Raw genomic sequence first — 25,053 nt, forward strand, 5'->3', positions numbered from 1 at the left:
GTAGTCTTAAAATCCCGACGTTTTAAAATCATGTAGTGGGAACTAGGCTTAATGAGAACTGATAGAGAGTTTGAAGCCATGCAGATGATTTCAAAACTTTATGGCAATGTTTGAGTTACATCAGCTTAAAAATGATTTACATTTGTGCATTTGCAGATCTGGCTTTTATGTTACTTGTTGCTGCCTTCTTGGCCAGTTCGCTCTTGTAAAAGATTTTTAAAAAATTTTATTTGACGTAACATTCAAAGTAGATTTTGCTCAGCAAGAACAAAACTGACAGTGAAGATCGTCTGAGCGCTGCGGAGAGATGTGTTAGGGAAAGGTAAAATGATCCGTGCGGATGCACTTATATGGTTATCTATTAGCACACGCTTCATTCAGCATGTCGCCGTTGCTCTCTCCTCGTCTTTCATCGATCATCAGCTTTCTGACTGAGCCCTGTTACTGTAGCTGAGATGTGTGTATTGTCCTGTCGGGCTGAACTGAAATAGCTGTTCCTCTCACGTCCCGCTAATGTAATTAAGAGCGTTTGCATTGACTGATAACAGAAGAATGTGTTTTAGCCCTGCACCTATTTTGGGAGCTCCATGCTTCCCGTTCCTCGGGTGTCCTTGTCTTAGACCCTTTCAGTGATGAAGCTCATGTAAATGTACATATACACACACTACACTCTTAAAAATAAAGGTTCTTTGTCTTTGTCGGCATATTTGGTTCCATGAAGAACCTTTAGATTCCACAAAATGTTCTTTATATTGGGCATTTTTAGAATGTTCTTCACACTATAAGGGGGTGGGAATGGTTCTTTTTAGAACTGTTGACTGGAAGGTTCTTAGGGGAACCGAAAACAGTTCTTCTAACCCTAAAACACCCATTTGGAATCTTTATTTTTATGTCACTCTAAAAAAATGCTGTTTTTTTTTTAACCCAATTTTGGGTCAAATACAGTATGTACTAACCCAAATGTTGGGTTAAATTTATAAATTGCATTTTTTTTAATCCAACATTTGGGTTAGTACATACTGTATTTGACCCAAATTTGGGTTAAAAAAACCCCAGCATTTTGTAGTGATGATACACATAAAAATAAAGATTCCAAATGGGAATCTTTCATTCATTAATGCCATAGAAGAACCATTTTCGGTTCCCCTAAGAACCTTCCAGTCAACAGTTCTAAAAAGAAGCGTTCCCGCCCCCTTATAGTGTGAAGAACATTCTAAAAATGAACATTCTAAAAAAGAACATTTTGTGGAATCTAAAGGTTCTTCATGGAACCAAATATGCAGACAAAGAAGCTTTATTTTTAAGAGTGTACTGTAAGTTTGAGGTCAGGAAGATTTAACTTTTAAATAACTGTTTGCTAAAATGTAATTTGTTTCTGTGATGCAAAGCTGAATTTTCATCATCGTTGCATCATTACAGTCTTCAGCGTCACATGATCCTTCAGAAGTCATTCTAATATGCTGATTTACTGATTCACTCTTGAAATGGGCCTACATTTAATTACATTTTTCTAATCTTTGATACAGTATCATGATTATTTGTGAAGACAGGCCATTTTTTATTCAAGTCCTAACAAGGAAAAAAACGTCTGGTTTGATGGTTCAGTTCTCTGAGACGGCGGTAGCTTGTGTTGGATATTTTTTTTAATTTCTACACAAAAAAAGTACAAAGGCTGTCACTGGGGCTGTACCATTTCAAAAGGTAAACTTTTGTCCATTTTAGGTGCTAATATGTACATTTGAGGTGCTAATATGTACATTTGAGGTGCTAATATGTACATTTTATGTGATAATATGTACATTTTAGGTGCTAATATGCATATGTAGGTGCTAATATGCCCATTTCATGAGCTAATATGTCAATTTTAGGTGGTAATATGTACATTTTAGGTGCTAATATGTCAATTTTAGGTGGTAATATGTCCATTTCATGAGCTAATATGTACATTTCAGGTGCTAATATGTACCACTAAGGTACCAATATGTAGCCTTGGGATACAAAAGTGTACCTTTTGAAAAGGTACAGCCCCAGTGACAGCTTTTGTACCTTTTTTTCTGAGAGTGTATGGCGTTTTTTGCCTTGTGTTTAGATAGACGATGATGATGATGATGATGGAGGAAGAGATGATAAGAAATGGTTGCAAGCCAGATTTAAACCTGCATCCGCTCAAACATTTTCCATGCTCTCTATGCAATGCCTAATCAAAACGGCTAATTTGAGTTTTTAAGAGCTGGTGGTGTCCGAGCACATGCAAAAATCTATGCATTAAACCAACTAGTGTTTTGCAGTGCATTACTTAATTTAGTGTCAAGTTGAAAAATGTGTTGAATCTTTTCACACTATTCCAATTAATTTTTGCAAATATTAGAACATATTTTGTCTCTTTATTTTATGATGCAATGTTTATGTAACAGTGAGTGAAGTATCAGCCCCAATAATGATGCCATGCCAGTATTGGTGAAGTATATGCCATAATGATGGATAATCACCTCAGAGCAGTTTGGCACTTGTGTGGGTGGACAAAGTCAGTACAGCAAATGTGGAAAAAGCACTGAAGTTTAAAACTTTAACATAATAGTCCTCCCCGAGAACAGTGCTGTCTGGTCTGAATAGTTAGAGCGCTAAACTGCTGTGAATCCCCGTCAGGAGGGACTTTGACCGAAGAGAAGCACATTAATACTTGATCTGAAAGGTAAATAACAGAGCATGTCATCATTGCATCTGATAGCAGGTTCTGTCTTTTCACATATCTTATCTTTCTTACCTTTCACTTTTATGGGCTGGTTGTGTTGTATTTGTCAAAGGGATTTAATCTAAAGCAACAAATCAGAAAGTCCTTCATTTCAATAGCATCGTGACAGTTGAACTTTAATGAATGATTAATTGAGTTTAATAAATGCATTGATTAAGGTTGTGCACCATTCAAACCTGTATGACTTTGGTGTTGTCTGGGACTCCAACATTGTTAAAAAAGCCTAAAGTTTTGACTTCTGCAAAGTCATAATATTGGTTTGGAAAGACATTTCCAAACATTTGAACAAAAAGTAAAAAAAAAAAACAACTTTTGCTGATAATTTACTCACCCCCATGTTATCCAAGATGTCCATGTCTTTCTTTCTTCAGTCGAAAAGAAATTAAAGGTTTTTGATGAAAACATTCCAGGATTTTTCTCCATATAATGGACTTCAATGGGGACCAAACGGTTCAAGGTCCAAAAGACACTTTCAGTGCAAACTGCAAACTGTTCAAAGGGCTTTAAACGATTCCATTCCATGTTTTTTTTTTTTTTGTTTCTAAATGAGCAATCGTTTCGCTTGATAAGACCCTTATTCATCGTCTGGAATCGTTTAAAGCCCTTTGAACAGTTTGTAGTTTGCACTGAAACTGTCTTTTGGACATTGAACCGTTTGGACCCCATTGAAGTCCATTATATGGAGAAAAATGCTGGAATGTTTTCATCAAAAAACTTAATTTCTTTTCGACTGAAGAAAGAAAGACATGGACATCTTGGATAACATGGGGGTGAGCAAATTATCAGCAATTTTTTTTTTATTTTATAAGTGAACTACTCCTTTGAGTATCTTATAGCTTAACCAGAAAGACTGTTGCTCAACCAGTTTCAGTAGAGACTAGCATGGTAATTTCAGTAGGGGAGGTGGCATTTGGGAAGGTCAAGTATTATAGCATGAATGAAATACTATTTTATTAATAAGTAGATCATATTTGACTTGTATAAGTGTATTGTTGCATGAGCCTTACCTGAGCAGAATGGCTGACTCTGATTCCTCTCAAGACTTTATGAAGTTTCTTCAATGCCACAGTCTCCTTTTTCTTGAAAACTGAAGTTTAAATAGTAAGATAGGATCATCACAGCATATGAACTAACCAACGCATTAATCCACCTAGTGTTTTGCTGTGAATTATTTTAGGTCAGATTTACTAAAAAGGTCAAACTATTATGTGGTCGCAATCTAATAAAAGCACATATGGGAGTGGAAAGTTCTGCGGGTTATCTACTGACAATGCACAAATTCAGTTTTTTTTTTTTTCGGGCATAAACTAAACGGACCACCGCAAACCTTAGTAGACCTAATTCCCTCTGCACATACATTTTGCATCTGATTGGTAAACTCCTATATGCATTTGCAATGAGGTCAAAAATTACTACCTACACTTTTTCATTGCTAATTTCTCACTGTGTCTTTAGTAAGTCCTGACAGTATTTTTGAACAACCCAAAGAGGGTTTGTGCTGTTGCAAGCTGTTAGTAAATCTAGGTCACAAGCTGAAAAGTCAAAAGACACAGTGTTGCATCTGTCTTTACACCCTATTCTTATTTTCTCTTTATTAGTGATGCAACGTTTATGTACAGTATGTTAAACAACACATGTTATAATAAAGATTGCTTGTCGACGAACCGAATTTAGAAAAAAAAGGTTCTATATATGTAGCATAGGGATCTTTACTTAACTACAAAGGACCTTTTATGCAAAAAAAAATGATGATAATGACGAGAAAGAACCCTTTTGGCACAAAGGTTCTTTATAGGCTATTATTCATTCATATATTACATTATTCTGCAACATTTTGCAGTTGTAATTAAATTATTGTTTATTAAACTGTTGTAGTAACTTAATATCACATTTTAATCATGCTGATTTTTGGAGGGTAAAAACTGAAAAGGCACTCTTCGTGTGATATTGATTAATTGAAATTGTGTGATCATTCACATGCATCGCATTTTAGGGGTTCCAAATACGTAGCGCTTTAGAACCCTTTAAGGTTCTATATTAGGACTGTCAATCTTCCTCTATAATACTATTCGAATGCCATTCCTTATTTTATGTAATATTCGAATAATATTCGAATATTAAATTCTCAAATTTATCCTATTATTAATATTTACAACATTACACATTCTTATGGATCGTCAATGCCACCATAGCCTGTGGTTGTTGTTACACGTTCGACCCTCTAGAGGGACATCTAACATTACATTTAGGGGCTGTTTACACCTGGCCACTTCATGCGTTTTCTCAGATCGGATAGCTCTGATTTATCAAAACGATTCCATTTACACCTGGTCACATAAATGTGTTTTTGCAAAACAGATATAAATCCGATCTTCAATTCCCGCGCTATATACTGATGTAATGAAGTGCACGTCACCGAAAGCAACAGAGCTGCATTTTATTGATCATCGGCCAATTTCAAAATCAGCAAAGACAACAATAAGGGAGAGCGGCAACAGCCCTGGTAATATCATTTCATTCCTTTACTTTTAATGAAGATGGTATTGTTAAGCGATAGATTAATTTGCGATAGATTGCGGCACGTTGGCTTGATGAATAGGGGCTCAGATCTGAGGTGATGTGATCGTCATATCGCGTCGGAAGTTCCGGGAGTCTCCCGCATATTGATAGCGTCTCCCTGATGGCCGCAAATTAGTTCAAATCTCCCGGAATCCGCGCATAACATACATACCGCGTGCCGCGCGGCGCGTGCATGGCAGAGGGAGTGAACAGGACCTTGCGAATGTGCCACGCGAAAGCTAGTCCCGCGCTCTCCTATTGTTAATAAGAAAGCGATAAGGGGCCGTTTACTATGGAAGCTTGTTTCCGCCACTGAATAAAAAAATATAATAAATAATTGTGACTTTATCTCACAATTCTCACTTTTTTTCTCACAATTCTGACTTTTTTTCTCACAGTTGCGAGTTTATATCTCACAATTCTGACTTTATTTCTCAATTCTTAATTGCGAGATATAAAGTCAGAATTGCGAGATATAAAGTCAGAATTGTGTGATATAAAGTTGCCATTCTGAGAAAAAAAGACAGAAGTGTGACTTTTACATCTCGCAATTCTGACTTTATAACACATAATTGCGAGTTTATATGTCGAAATTCTGACATCTTTTCTCAGAATATAAACTTGCAATTGCGACTTATTAGGCCAATTCTAAGGGGGAAAAAATACCTTTTTCCCCGTCAGAATTGTTTAAATCTCACAATTCTGACTTTATATCATGCATTTCTGACTTTATAACACGCAATTGCAACTTTATATCTAGCAATTCTGACTTCATATCTCGCAATTCTGACTTCATATCTCGCAATTCTGACTTTATATCACGCATTTCTGACTTTATATCTCGCACTTGCGACTTTATATCACGCAATTATGACTTTATATCTCGCAATTGCGACTTTATATCACGCAATTCTGACTTTATATCTCACAATTCTGACTTTCCATCTCGCAATTCTGAGAAATAATGTCAGAATTGCGAGAAGTAAAATCACAATTGAATTGTGAGATAAAAAGTCGCAATTATCTTTTATATTTTTCATTCAGTGGCGGAAACAAGCTTCCATAGTTTACACCTGGTCACTTTAGAAGTATATTTTTTTTAAATATATATAAAAGCAATATTCGAATAGTAACTTTAGCATTCGAATAGTAGTGATTTTTTTAATATTCGAATTATATTCGAATTTCGGAATTCGTTCCAACAGACCAATTCTATATAGAACCTTTTCTTCTAAGAGTGTAGTCCCGGTTCGCTAACCTTTTCCCGATCCCCCCCAAAAAAGATTCCAAAAGGGTCAAGAACCGTTCAGTGAGCATTTTAAAAATCTAAAAAATACTTTTGTGCATTGAAAAGTTTCCATGGATGTCAAATGTTCTCACATAGATGCCAATAAAGAGCCTTTATTTTTAAGAGCACAGATTTTAGTGCACACTATAGTGTGAAAGTGGTATCTAGTGCACTTGTTATCAGTACAGGTCTCTTTATAAGTCCCAGTCCGTGAGTGATACACACAAACACAGAGGTCAACCTCTCCGCTTGGCATCAGGCCAGACGAGAAGAGCGCGGACCGAAGTCCATTACAAAGGAACAGTAGGTTTTACTGTCTGGCCGAACTCCAGCTCTCATTACAGAGCGACGTCGCATACCTATAACCAAGAAACCTTTTGTCTGTCCGAGCAGGTCTGCAAGGAAAAAACAGAAATCCAGAGGAGAGAGAGGCCTGCTTTTGTGGGTGTGAGTGTGTGTGTGTGTGTGCACAAGAGCGAGCCGAGCTCATTCAGGAGTCATAGAGTTAAAAATAACTTTATTGCGGATCATGTTTTGGAAGGAGGGATCTACTTGCCAGGCTAGGACGGCCTGCCATGCATGAGTGTGTGTGCATGTGCGTGTGTGTTTTTGTAGCGGCGTCAGGAGCACGCTGACTTCACACACACACACACAAACGCCTATCCTGATGGTGTCTGTCCTGTCTTGTGCTCCAGATGAGCTGCTGGATGTAACCTGGCTCCATGAGTGCTATGAATGACTCCCTGGATGAGACACACACCTCTGGCAGCCTCGGGGAGAAAGCGGCCATATTTCGGGGAGCGAGAGGCAGTGGGAACGACGTCGGGTCAGCCTTCATCCCATTGCGCTCGCCCTTGCAGCCACCCAATGCTGCGGTCTCCACGCTCTTCAAGGGGGATAGGTAGGACACACACTTTCTATTGCAGCTGCATGCAAACGTCCGTGAAAGTGTGCATGCTGCATTTCATATTCAGTATTTTTCTCTTGATTTTCATTACAAATCATGATACATTTACTTGAGACTTGAGAGTGTTTTCTAAAAAAAAAAATGTTTATGCTTGAAACAAGAAGCAATATTTTGCCAAATGGGGTCATAATAACAAATTTAAATCAAAGGGAAAACGTGAATATTTTTATGACCCCATTGTCAGATTTTTTTCTTGTTTTAAGCATATCCTTTCACGAGTTCACCTCTAGATATAATTATTATGGTAAAGGTTATGCGTATTTGGTGTGCTGAGGGCTCCAAACTCGGAATTGCCGCCCGAATCCAGAGTACTCCCCCCAAAAAGCATTGCATACGCATTGGCAAAAGCGTCAGTATATGACGCCTTGGGATGAGAACGGGCTGAAATGTGTGTACGATATACTGTCCTTGTCCAGAAAGGAAATAAAGACATCATCAAATTAGTCCATGTGACATCAGTGGGTTAGTGACACTGTTTTGAAGCATTGCAAATACATTTTAGTCCAAAAATAACAAAAACTACGACTTTATTCAGCATTGTATTGTCTTCCGGTTGTGTTGTGGATCTGCGTTCAGCGTTCAGTGCCGGCTGAGCTTCGGTTACAGTCTGAGGGAGATGTACGCTGTACAAAACAATCTTCACAGACATGTCTAAGGATTTCCACACAGAGGAAGACTTATCCAGCCATATTTATTTGAACCCGAATACACGGACGCACCAGACAGCGTCAGCAGCGTCACTGAACACGGATCCACAACAGAACCGGAAGACGATACAATGCTGAATAAAGTCGTGGTTTTTGTTATTTTTGGACCAAAATGTATTTTCGATGCTTCAAAACATTGTGGGTCCTATTTTAATTATCTGAAATGCAAGTATCAAGTAACTTTGTGGGCGGGTCTTGGGCGCTGTTGCTATTTTACCGGCGCAAGTTTAAAAGGGGTTGGTCTGAAGTAGCTTCATTATTCATAGGTGTGGTTTGGGCGTAACGGGAAATAAACCAATCAGAGCGCCATCCAACATACCCTTTAAGAGCAGGCGCGCATGTTGCATGGCGGATTGTTATTAGAACGGCGGGTTTACCAGGAGCGTTCACAGCTGAGGAGACCGACGTTCTTGTCAGGGCAGTGAAAGACAGAGAAGTGATGTTATATGGGGATGGAGAAACCCACCCAAATCAGCGTCGGTTAAACATTATATACGTATATTTCTTGCCACTAATTGGGCAAACAGGTCTGATCCTTTAGATACAATTAGCCTTAAAAATTGGGTAATTAGTTTTTTTTTCATCTTCATGTAAACTAGGGCTGGGTAATAAATATCGATTTCTCGATATTAATCGATTCTCATTTTTACGAACCGATATCGATTCTTAAATCTCAAGAATCGATTAGTCATCCTGTTTCGTTTGAATGAATGGGACATTGTATCGCGGCTGCGCGCATCCAAAAAATTGCAATAATCTTTGTCCTTTGTTACTATTGATATGAAACAAAGTCTCAAATTTCAAATTACGTCCATTTTCTTTAGAAATTCAAAAACATAAATAGTGTTTTGGCGCTGTGGCGTGAGATCGCTCTGGCAAAGCTCAAGAGAAGCAGCAGCGCTGATCTCTCTTCCGGCTTAATAATACCAGTCACAGCGTGAAATAAACATGAATGAGCATCTGAAAGTGTGTTAAAAGATAGAGTACAACTTATCGAAATCCGTATCATGTCACATTGATTCGCTCAATCAGTGTTTCAACCGTGGAAAGACGTCAGTTAAACAGCTTGTAATCAATGTCATCGTCATATTTACCTCAGAAAACCCACATAAACTCGTTAGTCAGCTAGAAAAAATAACTCTAGAGAGGAGCATTTTGCTAAATATATACACCATATTACATATGCATTATAATCTTAATGTTCTTCAATATTTAATGCATATTTGAATAAATCTGGCAAGTTTTTATGGCAGCCACCATTTAAATGTTTACATTTCATATAATCTTCTTATTATAAAAATAAATAAAAGTGTAATTTAAGTGTTTGTATAGCTACTCCCATAGTTTACAGCATTTAAGAGATTTGATTCCCTTGAGAAAAATTGCCATTTATTGTAACTGATATCCAAAATAATCGATATTGAATCGAATCGAATTGTAATCGAAATCGAATCGAATTGCAAGCTTGTGGATCGAAATCGAATCGAATTGTGAAATTTGTCTCAATACCCAGCCCTAATGTAAACCACAATGATTTCCCTCATGTGTTAGGATTTGTCGTTGTTATAATGTATGATTTGCAAAACTAAAAACTGCTGCATCTGTGTTGATGAGAGAATCAAAGTATATGCGTGTTGTGCACCCGCTACATTATAGCCAAGCATGCGCGCTTAAAATAGCATTATGAACAACGCGCCACTGACTTTAGACCAGGTTTTTTCTGGTCAGTGGCGCAATTGTTTTTTGGAAGTGTAAAATAGCACCAGGGAATGTTTCAAGTTCATTTCCTAATTTACCGACGTGCTTCTGTGGAGGGAAAAAGCCTGCTTTGCGCGGGTGCAAAATAGGAATGATACATGCGTTAGGCCGTGTTTCCACCAAAGCGTTTTTCCACGCGCCTGGCGGATGTTTTCAATTGTTTTCAATGGGAGCGCCGCGTTTTTTAAACGCCAAGGCGCTGAGCGTTTTTTTTCACGCTGAAGCGCCCGCCGTTTTTACTGGTCGCTGGAAGTTGAAATAATGTTCAACTTTGGATAAAACGCAGCGCTCATCACTGTCACTTTTTACCCAGCCGTCCAATCACAGTGGAGGAGGGGCGGGACTAATACCACACCGACCAACTGTCAACATTCAAACTGCTGCGGATATTCTGTATCATAGCAACGAAACGTCTCAAGGGAAAAAACGCTGCGCTGCCAAAACGCTCTCAAGCGCCCAAAGCACGGCATCTTCAGCAGAGCGTCTAGCGTTTTTAGCCAGCTTTGGTGGACACACGGCCTTAGTGTATAAAGTCATTTCCGCCGGGTGCAACATAGAGCCCTGTAACTAACCCACTGATGTCACATGACTACTTTGATGATGTCTTTATTTCCTTTCTGGACAAGGACAGTATACCGTACACACATGTTCAATGGAGGGACAGAAAGTTCTCAGACTAAATCTAAAATAAGCAAGTTCCGGACACTCGGTTCCCCACGTCGATACCGTACCTTGTTTCCATCCGGTTAATCGTTAACACGTCAGATCGGACAGGGAATAGAGCTGCCTTTGTGCTCTCTGCAAGGTCTACGTGAGAACCACCTAGACTTTGTACCTGTAAACAGATGTTCTCATCAACAGACACTGGAATCAAATCAAGCACCTGCTACTTTCCAGGTCGAGTCGGAGGCCAATTTACCGTACGTCACATCTTCTGCGTGTTTGTGATACGGTAGCGCTGAGATCATGAATGTGCGGCTTGAATGCAGCCCTCGAAAGATGACTCTGAAGTGTTTATTTGTGCCGTAACCAACAAACAACTGAGCTCAAATGATGTAGACATGGATTTAACACACCCCGCTGCAATCCTGTTTCCAAAGCCAAAAATGCTAACTATAATAGATACAGTTCAAGAAGTCTTTGGACTAGAGGCGTGATAATGCTGTCATTTGAGATGAGAAATGAGTTTGTTGTGATCAACACTGAAAATTATAATATCTTAGTTAACTGGTTTTAATTAAGTCAAAAATGATCACTGAATCAAACTAAATACATGAATTTTTCAACAAGATTAAAGATTAAATTCTATTGGTTAAATCAGGTGGAAATAACTAACAATTGTAGGTTCTCTTTTTTTTATTTACAGTGAAGTAAGAATTTACATTTTTAGAAAATAATTTTCAGGAAATATTTTTATGACAGAAAAGATGCCCTTATTGAGGTGTAAAACCCCAATGCATCTAAAGCCACAAGTCTGATCATGTTATATTTTTTAAATCTGAGAATGATATCCCTAAAACTCTTAGTTTTATGAAATATATTTTTGAAGTGCGTGGCATGGGACTATTCAGAGATGATGCTTACTCACACAAATGAAAAGATATAGTCAAATGGATAGTTGTAAATGCTTTCATCGTTAATCATTTCAAACCTGATGACTTTCTTTTATTGTGTGTGACACGAAAGAAGACGTTTTTTAAATGTATCTGAAACAGGACATTTTTAAGTGCACTGTTTACCTGAGACACACCTTGTGAAACCGGGACTGTCCTAAGTAAACCCTGCCACATGCGCATATACAAATATTCAGATATTTTCGCTGTATGACTTCTGCGGATTTCAAAGCTGGAGATTGATTTTCACAAATGTTTCTCTCTTTCTACTCTTTCCCCAATTTGCACTGGTTAAATTGTTGTGGTGATTCTCTTTGAATTTGTTTTTGCCTACTTAAGATTTTTGTTGATTTAGTGTGTGAGCGTGTGTGTGTGTTAAAAAATCGTACGGACCCAAAACGTAAATGTATTAATAATTGTGTATATACACTATTGTTCAAAAGTGTGGGGTCAGTATGTTTTATTAAGAATTTTAATACTTTTATTCATCAAGAATGCATTCAATTGATCAAAAGTGACAGTAAAGACATTTATAAAGTCACAAAAAAATTCTATTTTGAATGTACTGTTCTTTTGAACTTTCTATTCATCAAATAATCCTGATTTAAAAAAGTGTCAGTTTTCACAAAAATATGAAGCAGCACAACTGTTTTAAATAAATAAATAAAATAAAAAATAATATATATATATGTGTGTGTGTGTGTGTGTGTGTGTGTGTATATATATATATATATATATATATATATGAATTTGTGGATATTTCTTTTTGAAAGTTTCAGTGAATGGTAATATAAAAGCAGTCTCTCTCTCTCTGTCTCTCTCTCTCTCTCTCTCTCTCTCTCTCTCTCTCTCTCTCCCTCTCCCTCTCTCTGTTGTGTGTTCCAGCTGAAATGGATCAAAAACACACACACACACACACACACACACACAGGCCAAATGAGTTTGTTTGCAGTCACAACAATAGCAAATACAAAAGTTACTGTTAAACATATTTCATTATGTTCTTTCTATCAAAAGAAAAAAAATGAATTTGCATAATGCAAAGTCTATTTTAGCACTATAAAACTGTGATACATTAAAAATGACTGCAAAACAAAGACGTTCATATTTAATTCAGCATGTAAAAAAGCAAAACAATAAAATACTACAATAATGAATTAAAACTTTATAATTGTAAAAATTAATAATGATTAGTTTCCACATTATATTAACGAAAATGTCTTACAGGTCCACCAAACAAGCTTCGTTTTCTTCAAGCAAACAATATTTATTTCAATGTAGGCGGCGAAATATGACCCGTGCATGTTCTCGACGTGTTCCGTGAGATTTACCCATCAACAGAACTCTCTAAACGGATTATAAATAAGCACATGATCACGCAGCTTCAGACTGCCTCTCTCCTCGCTTTACACCGGCCCTCCGGGGACCGTTCAGGTACAGCCGATGAAGTCATCTCCGCCCGGGACTTCAGTCATCATATGACCTCAACCGCTGCCTCCTCACACACAGCTGCTGTCTGCTGCGCGGAGAATGCAGGGCGTCTGGTTTATGAAATGTCGTTCGCGTCTCACATGCATGATAAGTGCTATTTTGATGCTGCTAGCTTTCCCTGAGGAGGCACATTTTAGATTTGCAGATGTACTTTGTGACTAAAGCTAAAAAATTACTTGAAATAAAATAAAATAAAATATTAAAAGCTAGTATCCAAGGCAAGTTGCCTGGTTAGCTTTAGCATTTAGCCCCTGTTGGTAGAATCCATTTCTACATCATTATGAGGCCAAAAAACAGCCGGCATTATCCACATTTTTCCTGAGCAATCGACGAGCGTCGCCATGATGGATTCCAGCCTGTTCTCATCCCAAGGCGTCATATAGTGACACTTTTGACAATGCGTATTAGTGTTGTCACGGTACCAAAATTTCAGTATTCGGTACCAATACCAGTAAAAATTCACGGTTCTCGGTACCAATTTCGGTACCAAAGCTTAGTTTAAATTTACATATATTTAAGTGTTTATCATGGTTACAAGTATGGAAACTGTACATTTGTATTATAAACACTTTAGAAAAAAATTTGATAAAATGACCTAAAATAAACAATAGTATACACTAACACATTTTTAAAGTTGTTTGTAAAGTTCTAATCCGTTAACAGTTATTTAATGCACAATGAATGAAGTGAACAAACATGAACAACGAAGTGTTTCTATTAAATAACATTTACAAACATTAATTAATGTTGTAAAAATATATTGTTCACTCAATGTGTTGATGTGAAGTAGCTAATGTTGATGAATGGTATCTTATTGTAGCATTACCAAACTATAGGCTACAGGAGAAAAAACATGTTTTATTTGATTTGACTGTACTTTTATTTGATCTAAAACTGCATTCATATTTAATTTTGAAAAGGCTTTTTAAAACTGCTGAGTTATAAAGGCATGAATACGCCTAGAACTGGCACTGACATTAAATGACATAAATAGGGATGCATCGATACTAATAACAGTACTCTGGTGTCGGGTGGATACTACTGTGCTCATGTACTCGTAAAACTACCCCGAAAGCACTTTAGAGGCCGTTCACATACATTTTTTATTATATTTTTGCGCGTGCTTATTCTCTCCAAAGCGCTTGCTCTCACGCGGCGTCTGTCGTTGCTATGCAACGAGTTTTTATTATGAGTGCGCTTGCCTCGCGCCTATATTTGAAATTGCGAATTTGCATGTAATCGGCCTCTTATGGCAACGTGACATTAGCCTAATCCAAAATATTTCCATATGTGGCTCTTTCCTCCTTTCGTGTCAACAAGTGGATTCAGAGAGAGAGAGCCATATCAGCGTTATGAAGAGGACGCAACTGTGCACCTTTCAGACAGCGCGTCTAGAACTGGATTAACCTGGTATTCGGTACCTAGAAAAGCTGGTACCGTAACATTTTTTTTTTTTTAGTACCGACTTGGTACCGAAGTACCGAGTTTTTTGACAACACTAATGCGTATACATCCAACGCACATGGCACCCTTTAGGCTGCGTATCCACCAAAGCGTTTTTCCACGCGCGCCGCCTGGCGTATGTTTTCAATTGTTTTCAATGGGAGCGCCGCGTTTTTTAAACGCCATGAGCATAACGAGGCGATGAGCGTTTTTTTCACGCTGAAGATCCAAGCGCCTAGCGTTTTTTTACTAGTCGCCGAGAGTTGAAAAATGTTCAAATTTGGATAAAACCATAGACTGTAAAAAATATGGACAAAGCGTCTGTGACGTCACCCATAGACTCGGGTTTGAAGCTGTTTATGGGGGGCATTGGCGGCGACATACTGGAAAATCTTGGAAAATACAAAATACAAAAGTTTCAGAAAGGATACAGAGGTGGTATCATGTGTTGCGTCAGATCATGGCCGAGACGTCAAATTCACTCGGCGCAGCCCGTTATCAGCTGTCAATCAAAGTTAACCGCCCTTATTTGTCATACGTTTTAAATCTAACGAGTTACAAAAAAATTCACCCCTCTCACAGTTGTCAGGCACGCGGAACATATTGAAGATTACAATAAAAGTCCATGGGACCAAACTGTAAACGTATGAATTTATGCTGTGAAAACGGACATTATAACATGACGTCTATGGATATTTGCTCCCTTTTGGGACCGGCCTCTAGCGGATTTGAGATGTATTGCAGTTTATCGCACTTCCGGGTAGGCTTCATCTTTCAGATTAGAATGTTGCCGCTTGGATAAAACGCAGTCACTTCTTACCCAGCCGTCCAATCACAGTGGAGGAGGGGCGGGACTAATACCACACCGACCAACTGTCACAACATTCTTTGTGTACAACGACATCAACCAACAGAGCTAACCGAACAAAACGGATGAAAAATACATTTTTAGTTTGAAACAAATCATAGACATATACACTAGACCTCACCTTGGCTACGGCAGTCCATTGGAACGAATGCGTCAATAGAGCCGCCATCTTGAAACAGGGGAGCCCCTCCACTTTAATGCATCAGCGTCAATGTAGTAGACACAGGTCTAACGGAAATAAAATCACCATAAATCATCATGAATGCAATTTTTCTTGCTTTTTTGGTTTGTTCCAACGGTCAGACATGTATTTATCAGTGATTCCAGAAAGAAAAAAAAATTTTTTTTTCTTAAAAAACATTATTCCTAGTTCAGATTTCATCCGTGAACATCATACGCTGCACAAAAGTCCGCCACCATCAATGAATTCGAAGTAAAGGCAGAGATAGCAGCGTTACCTAGCTACTTCCTATGACAAGACCCCTGTTCCAAGATGGCGGCGGTTTTGACGCATGCTTAGAACCCCAAGGTGAGGTCTAGTGTATACGTCTATGGAAACAAATTATCTGCGAAATCAGTTACAAGTAAACTGTGCTGTGGATATTCTGTATCATAGCAACGAAACGTCTCAACGGAAAAAAAAACGCTGCACTGCCAAAACGCTTTCAAGCGCCCAAAGCACGGCGTTTTCAGCTGGCTAAAAACACTTTGGTGGACACACGACCTTATATATGGGCCGCCTAGTTGTTGTTGTACACTAGTTGTGTTTATAATCATGCACTTAGGTGTCAGGGAAATGTTTTTAAATAAAAACTGAGCTGTCGAAGCTTAATGGTTACGTTGAAGTCATGTGACTGTGGTGTAGTTCATTTATAGCCTACGCTTAGTTTTTAGGCTTCTAAAAGTTGCATTCATTTTTGAAGATTATCATGATGAATCATAAACTTTTTTGGTCACAAAGCGTATAATCCAAAAGCCAATGCAAATCCTATTGGGTTTTTGTCGTGGGAAACAGGGTAATTGTGGTAAAAATGCCATTGTGTTTATTCACGTCTCTTACCACTGGTTTCTCATTTTCTCCTCAGGAAAGGTAGAGAGGTGGATGATACACAAATGGGACCCGTCCCAAATCCCTTCCCAGAGTTGCTGCCATCCACCGTCTCTCTAGTGTCTGAGTGTCTGTTACCCTGGACCAAAGCCAGTGCAACTCAGGTGAGGCATTGATGATTTACTCAAGCCACGACTGTTCAGAAGAGCTGCCTCGCTGTCTACGGCCTACATAGGGATAGCATCATGGGATTGTCTTTTCTTTGGGGAATAGATAGAATTTGACCAAAAGACGTTTTCTTAGTTGGCCATAGAACAGAGCCATAGTGTATCATATTTTTTAATGTATGCATTTGCATTGAATGAAACATTTATTGTTAAGCAATTGATTGGTTTTGATTATTTGGTTAAAAAGTTCCATAATCTCTAATTTAATGTTTGTTGCACTGTCTTAGTTCAATTCCCAGTCTGTAAGTACAGTGATTGAAACACATGTAGGTGAGGCTGATAAACAGGCAGAAGGTGCAAACCTCCCCAGAGCGCTATTGACGTAAGCAAGGAACAGAGCGATGTTAAACCAGTTTAGCAGGAATGGAAAATGAACTGGGACAGGGGAATGAAATCGCTGTGTCCGCATTCTGAGTCTATATATTTTTGGATTTAGTTTCTAATCCAGTACAAAAAGCATGGCATATGGAAATATAGATATTTTGAACAGAACTTATAATTAGAAAAGGAATGTACATCGAAACTTACCTTGATTTGTCAGCTTGACAAAGGTCTACCTCAAAGATTAACCGTCGACAAGATGCGGCACTGAATAAAACGGCCGATTTTGTCAAATTGGGTGTCAAATTTCCTTCGACCTCCCCTCCACTGGATGGCAGACATGTCATACTTCATCCCGACTCCAAAAAACGTCATATTTCTATACAAAATGTTCAAGTTACAGCGCATTGAATCAGTGCGATCAAAAGCGGAGCTAGTGTGCGAGTGAGCCATTTTATCAGAGCCTCTCCACAATCGTGGCGACAGTATCGTGGTGGAGACTTTGTCTATTATCACTCGGTATGTCAGACGAGGTCGAAGTATTCATAGTACAGTTAGGGGGCGGAGTCGCAATGACAATGACAGTAGTCCAAACTGTGCACACTCGGCAGATCTGGCCGCGCTGCTCGTATCATCTCACTCATGATCTGTGCCTTGCCGTGGCGAGTGAGCTTTTGAACTAAACAGGTCTTGTCTACTTGTTTTTGTGTGTCATATGAATAATATATGCCCCATACATGGACTCAGATTGCCTACTGTATTTAGTAATTGGAAATTCTCTACAACAAAAGGCCAACCACTACATGCATTCGGTTTGTTTCTACCATTTATTATTAGTAATGATTTACACAGTTTGTTTACTAATTACTATATACCTGAGCATTCAGTATTGTGCAATATTGCATACAGCATAGCAAAGCAGTGCTGCATTTTATCATTTAAACGTGACTTTTCATGAAAATTCTATAATCCAAGATTGCCTCCACCATATGATGTCATAATATGCAAATTACATGGGAAAACGTAATCCCTACATAAACTTTGGGTCATCCTTAATATTTCTCTAATTTACAGAAAGTCTCTATCTTTTATCACTTTTAAGATAAATTCAGATCGAAAATCGAATTAAAATTAAAATCGAACGTTTTAGGAAAAAAAACTCTGGCGCCTGAAGTTTAAAGGTTATTGATTTGATAGATGGATAGATAGATGGATAGATAGATAGATAGATAGATAGATAGATAGATAGATAGATAGATAGATAGATAGATAGATAGATAGATAGATAGATAGATAGATAGATAGATAGATTGATTGATTGATTGATTGATTGATTGATTGATGACTATACATGACTTGCTCTCTGTGAAATCAGGAGTGTTCAAGTTGTTGAGCTGTTCACACCACACGACACAATGTGATTGATCCGCAACAGGAGGTAACTCACTACACGAGTTGACAACAACTCTGTCAGTCACCCAACGATTCTATCTTGTCTACAAACCACGTTTTGTCACGAAAAATCACGCGATAAAACGAACCGGAAATGACGCGAAACAGCACGCGCGCCAATAACCAGCGATGAAGATGAGGAACACGCGAATATGGACGTCTAGACAGAAACTAGTGCTGCAAACTGTTTGCGCGATGAGTTGCTAAAAAATTAAATATAAGATTTACCCGACGACCTCAACCCATGCTTTGCTCTGATTGGCTGTGGCTCATGACATCACTGAGGTTGAGTCGTGCGACAGCTCTGGATATCTAGCATGCTAGATATTTTTCCGGGCTCGACGATGCGTCTGCGAGCGTCTTTGATGCGTCGTTGGCTCTTTCATACTAAGAGAATGCCGAGCGTTCATCGCCCGCGATTTGCACACGATAACACCCTGACCTGTCGGCGACCTCAACGATTTGCAAATCGGGCTTAAAATCCTGTAGTGTGAACTTGGCTTTAGCTATCGCGATATTATGTCAGCCTGATCAGGAGTCGGGATTGTGGAAGATTTGGGATCTGGGAGTAGTAAAATAATCAAATTGACACAATTGATATTTTTTTGGACAAAAAGTTGTTTGTGAGAAGCTTCGATCGCTTGGGGTGCAAATCGGGCTCAAAATCTTACTAATTCATACTATTCATACTAAAGAATGACTTTAATATTGTTTGTAATGTTTCACGATGAACACTTACTGGACTGAATTGGCTTTTGTTGTGGTTGTCCATACAACATTCATGTGAGTATCAAATATGATCATCAGGGTTTTAAGGAATGTTTATTTGTTCATCTCTCAGTCATCATTGTATTGCATTATATTGTATGTTTTGCACTTTTATGGGATTGCAATCTCATACTAATTTTCCCTATTTAGTAAGTCTTTTAGTCTTGGCTACTAAAAAGCTGTTTGGTTGAAATGCCTCAAGTTTTTATCACAAACTGTTGACGAGCTTTTGTTTTTTGTGTGAGATGACGAAAGCTGAGAACCGTTCATATCTTGTTATGCTGACGTATTTTACGAGTTTGTTATCAGTCGTATATTAGATGCATCCTCAGAGCCGATTTGCTCCTGAACTTAAATGGCCAATGCAATCTGCTTACAATGCTGATTTGGCAAAACCAAGACCCTCGTGGATCTTATTATATGACAAATATATGTTATGGACAGCCATCCGGTACAGCTTTGACCTGCAGCAAATTACAGCATATTGAAATGTGCCGTCATAATGTGGCTTTGCAGTTTGCCATTATGGGGTCCTTCATTACATTTGAGGCTGGCAGTAATGATCCCTCTCGTATTATATCTGAGGCTAGCAATTACAGACACGGTATATTGGTGAAAAGGAGGGAAAAGCAGAGGGGGATGGGGTGGAAGTGTCACGAGAACTTTTTGCTGTGTTAGTTTGCAGAGGATAGACGATGACTCAGACTGTGTCCGCCCTAAAAGACGGTCCTGGCAACACAAATAGAGTGCAACAGCTGGGTTCCAGAAGTTCAAACTCCATTCATTTTCTACAAAAGTAAATTGTTTTTAGCATGAACTTAACAGTCTTTAAAGACAAACCTTTTTTTAGCATATTTTGCCATAAACTTAAACTAGCTACACTCTAAAAATGCTGCGTTGTTTTAACCCAACTTTGGGTCAAATATGGACAAACCCAAACGTTGGATTAAAAATGTAATGAAAAAATTTAACCCAGTGGCTGGGTTTGTCCATATTTGACCCAAAGTTGGGTTAAAACAACCCAGCATGTTTTAGAGTGTATTGTTTCGACAGCGTCAACTTTAAACAAATAGGTATATATTTTTTCATCATTTTGAATTTGATTATTTCTATCGCACTGCTTCATGCAATTGTACACTCTAAAAAATGCTGGGTTGTTTTAACCCAATTTTGGGTCAAATATGGACAAACCCAGCCATTGGGTTAAAAATGTAATTTAAAAATGTAACCCAATGGCTGGGTTTGTCCATATTTGACCCAAAATTGGATTAAAACATATAGCCATTAAGTTCACAGTCTTGTGCCCTTTGTATTTTTATCTGATATTCAAATTATTTTGATTCAAATCAAAGTTTGTAATGTTGTGTTTGACCTTGTAGCTTGTTGGGTTGGTTCATGGCTTGTAACTCTTTAACAAAGACTTTTTTTAAATCCCTAGGGAGAAATGAATGGACAAAATACTTGTGGAACCAACGCTGCTGTAAAAGTGAGCGGACGCTAATGCACTATATTATCTTCAGACTTGTGCGCGTGTGTGTGTGTGTGTGTGACAGACAGGCTTGCTCACTCTGCAGGCTGAAATTACAGACCTTCGATCGCAGAGCAGGCCAATATGCGGTGACATTAGGTTGCCGGTTGAAGTTTAATGCGACTGTTTTCATACTAGTGTAATTCACAGATGGGTTTGTTCTCTAGCACAGTTGTTCCCAACCTTTTTAGCCTTAAGTGCCTTGACAACCCATCAAAAAGTCTCAAGCACCCCTTCATCGACACTAAACCAAGAAATCAATGTGGTGGGTAAAAAAAATACATATTTTAATTTTTTTATTTTTTAAATCCAACATTTGATGGAAAACTAACATTGAAAATTTAAAAAGAATGAAAATGAAATTACACTATAACCAGTAGATAGTACCAGAGGAGCTCTTATTGGTTCATATTAGCCATTTCCACTTCCTAATATAGTTTTTTTTTTTTTTTTTTCACATATTTTGCTTTTGAATTTATATTTAGACATTATAAGCCCCCAAATAAATGTCATCAAAGTTCAGCACTCTTTTGTACTTTAAGTATCTAGTAAAAGTAACAAAGTTTCTAAGACAAGATCTCGGCCCCTAAAAGTCTTGGTCTTGTCTCGGTCTCAATACACTCTGGTCTTGGTCTTGTCTTGGTCTCGGCCCCTAAAAGTCTTGTCTCAGTCTCGATACACTCTGGTCTTGGTCTTGTCTTGGTCTCGGCCCCTAAAAGTCTTAGTCTTGTCTTGGTCTCGATACACTCTGGTCTTGGTCTTGTCTTGGTCTCGGCCCCTAAAAGTCTTGGTCTTGTCTCAGTCTCAATACACTCTGATCTTGGTCTTGTCTTGGTCTCGGCCCCTAAAAGTCTTGGTCTTGTCTCAGTCTCAATACACTCTGGTCTTGGTCTTGTCTTGGTCTCGGCCCCTAAAAGTCTTGGTCTTGTCTCAGTCTCAATACACTCTGATCTTGGTCTTGTCATGGTCTCTGCCCCTAAAAAGTCTTGGTCTTGTCTTGGTCTCGATACACTCTGGTCTTGGTCTTGTCTTGGTCTCGGCCCCTAAAAGTCTTGTCTCAGTCTCGATACACTCTGGTCTTGGTCTTGTCTTGGTCTCGGCCCCTAAAAGTCTTAGTCTTGTCTCAGTCTCAATACACTCTGATCTTGGTCTTGTCATGGTCTCTGCCCCTAAAAAGTCTTGGTCTTGTCTTGGTCTCAATACACTCTGGTCTTGGTCTTGTCTTGGTCTCGGCCCCTAAAAGTCTTGTCTCAGTCTCGATACACTCTGGTCTTGGTCTTGTCTTGGTCTCGGCCCCTAAAAGTCTTAGTCTTGTCTTGGTCTCGATACACTCTGGTCTTGGTCTTGTCTTGGTCTCGGCCCCTAAAAGTCTTGGTCTTGTCTCAGTCTCAATACACTCTGGTCTTGGTCTTGTCTTGGTCTCGGCCCCTAAAAGTCTTAGTCTTGTCTTGGTCTCGATACACTCTGGTCTTGGTCTTGTCTTGGTCTCGGCCCCTAAAAGTCTTGTCTCAGTCTCGATACACTCTGGTCTTGGTCTTGTCTTGGTCTCGGCCCCTAAAAGTCTTAGTCTTGTCTCAGTCTCAATACACTCTGGTCTTGGTCTTGTCTTGGTCTCGGCCCCTAAAAGTCTTGGTCTTGTCTCAGTCTCAATACACTCTGGTCTTGGTCTTGTCTTGGTCTCGGCCCCTAAAAGTCTTAGTCTTGTCTTGGTCTCGATACACTCTGGTCTTGGTCTTGTCTTGGTCTCGGCCCCTAAAAGTCTTGGTCTTGTCTCAGTCTCAATACACTCTGATCTTGGTCTTGTCTTGGTCTCGGCCCCTAAAAGTCTTGGTCTTGTCTCAGTCTCAATACACTCTGGTCTTGGTCTTGTCTTGGTCTCGGCCCCTAAAAGTCTTGGTCTTGTCTCAGTCTCAATACACTCTGGTCTTGGTCTTGTCTTGGTCTCGGCCCCTAAAAGTCTTAGTCTTGTCTTGGTCTCGATACACTCTGGTCTTGGTCTTGTCTTGGTCTCGGCCCCTAAAAGTCTTGGTCTTGTCTCAGTCTCAGTACACTCTGATCTTGGTCTTGTCTTGGTCTCGGCCCCTAAAAGTCTTGGTCTTGTCTCAGTCTCAGTACACTCTGGTCTTGTCTTGGTCTCGGCCCCTAAAAGTCTTGGTCTTGTCTTGGTCTCGATACACTCTGGTCTTGGTCTTGTCTTGGTCTCTGCCCCTAAAAGTCTTGGTCTTGTCTTGGTCTCGGCCCCTAAAAGTCTTGGTCTTGTCTTGGTCTCAATACACTCTGGTCTTGGTCTTGTCTTGGTCTCGGCCCCTAAAAGTCTTAGTCTTGTCTTGGTCTCGATACACTCTGGTCTTGGTCTTGTCTTGTTCTCAGTTTAGGTGGTCTACAACACTACTATGCGGAAACAAACCAAGTAAAATGCGAATCACATCATCTAAAGAGCTTGATTATGCGAACTCTTCTTTTTTTTGGCATTGAAGTGTCCTTACAAGAGACAATCCAGGTCTTGTTACCTGATCCACTGCATTAGCTGCTGATTGCAGTTCTCCAGTGCCCGGCCTGCTATTGTTTGAGTGCGCTGATGGGATTATGTGGGATTTGTTTTTGGATGATTTAGGGGAGAGGGGATACTTCAGCTTCAGCTGTGAAGCTTCGGTGACCTCCTGAGGTCTTGTTGGTGCAGTTGACCTTTTGCTAAACCCTGCCTTTAAAGCATTACCGACCAATCGTACCTTAGCAACTGCTGCATTATTAGTTTTTATTCTCTAGTTTTTATAGGTTAATTGTGTTTCAGTATTTTAACCCTATAAATCCTGCTGTTTCATATTTGACATGTCATTTCTAAATTATGAACATGATTAAAGAACCTGTTGCACACAATCTACTACATGCCTTCTGTCGTCTGATTGATAGTAACAGGCCTTTTAAGTATTATTCAGCCAGGTACTGTTTTATTGCATGCCATTTTCTGTGAAATCTTTACTTATTATTATGGAGTAAATGCAAGAATGACTTTAATATTGTTTGTAATGTTTCAAGATGAACACTTAGCTTTTGTTTTGGTTATCCATACAACATTTTCAGAAAATTCATGATCAAATATGAGTTTCAAATATGATCATCAGGCTTTTAAGGAATGTTTTTTTTTTGTTCATCTCTCGGTCATCATTGTGTTGCATTAGAGTATATGTTTTGCCCCCACAATAAAAACTACAGAGCTTTGATTGCATATGCATTTTAATATAAGTAATCTGTTATACTATTATGAAGATCTCATTTATGTACATTACAAGCTATCAGAATTTCATTTCGCTCTTTTGTAATTGCATATTTTTGCTCAGTTTGGGCCTCTGAATAAAACAGAAAAAACATTTTTTTCCTCCTTGAGTATGAGCTCCATATGAGACATAAAGCCTGATGGATCAAATTCCCTTTATAATTCACAAATCACTGTATAAGCACATTACTGAAGTAATTCCTATGCGACGGTCTGAAAAGCTTGTTTTAGCGATAGTAACCAAAGGGGCGGGGCTTAGCGAAGGGTCAGGTCCTGCACAGGTCTGTGTCCCGGGGTCATTTGATTGGCAGGTCTTTTGAGACGTTGCTCCATACGGGACAAAAGGAGAATGTTAGTGTGCACAGCTGTTTGTCTGACAGCACGTCTGAGTCACACGGTCAGCATGCAGAAAGCGATGACATCATTGCCCTGCCCTGCCCCCAGACACTGCCCTGAGACTCTGATGAATAGATGTGGAGAGCTTGAGTAAAGTGTTGAATCATTGTCCCAGCCGCCCCCTTCACCCCAGCGCTAATGATTCCTTCTTGTCTGTGTTAGAGTATTGGTTTTTTAGATTTAAAGAAATGTGGGAGATTTTCTTTCTACAATTGTTGCATGCGAAGCGTCAGTCGTTTGATTTGTTTGTAAATTCAATGCTTCTGATGTTCTTTGTTAAAGACTCTTATGGAAGCTTGTTTCCGCCACAGAATGAAAAATAAACAAGGTAATTGCGACTTTTTATCTCACAATTCTGACTTTTTTCTCACAATTGCGAGATGTAAAGTCAGAATTGCGAGATATAAAGTCAGAATTGTGAGATATAAAGTCAGAATTGCGTGATATAAAGTCAGAATTGTGAGATATAAAGTCAGAATTGCGTGATATAAAGTCAGAATTGTATGTTATAAAGTCAGAATTGTGAGATATAAAGTCAGAATTACGTGATATAAACTCAGAATTGTATGTTATAAAGTCAGAATTGTGAGATA

General features: G+C 38.8%; 1 protein-coding gene across 3 annotated transcripts in view; it reads left to right on the plus strand.

The window, feature by feature from the left end:
• grb14 (growth factor receptor-bound protein 14) overlaps nucleotides 1-25,053 on the plus strand; it is an 84,737-nt gene that overhangs the window by 9,486 nt on the left and 50,198 nt on the right. For 2 of the 3 annotated variants that reach the window (XM_089133437.1, XM_039683472.2), the window contains exons 2-3: nucleotides 7,295-7,500; nucleotides 16,532-16,658. In XM_089133437.1, the coding sequence (XP_088989563.1) occupies nucleotides 7,322-7,500; nucleotides 16,532-16,658 (306 nt within the window). In that variant the 5' untranslated portion in view covers nucleotides 7,295-7,321. Of the gene's footprint in view, nucleotides 1-6,965; nucleotides 7,047-7,294; nucleotides 7,501-16,531; nucleotides 16,659-25,053 lie in introns of those variants that run through there. The other variant, XM_089133438.1, reaches the window with a different exon arrangement.

The sequence above is a fragment of the Pimephales promelas genome, chromosome 7, assembly GCF_988280905.1.
Source record: "Pimephales promelas chromosome 7, fPimPro1.hap1.1, whole genome shotgun sequence".
NCBI classification, from domain to species: domain Eukaryota; kingdom Metazoa; phylum Chordata; class Actinopteri; order Cypriniformes; family Leuciscidae; genus Pimephales; species Pimephales promelas.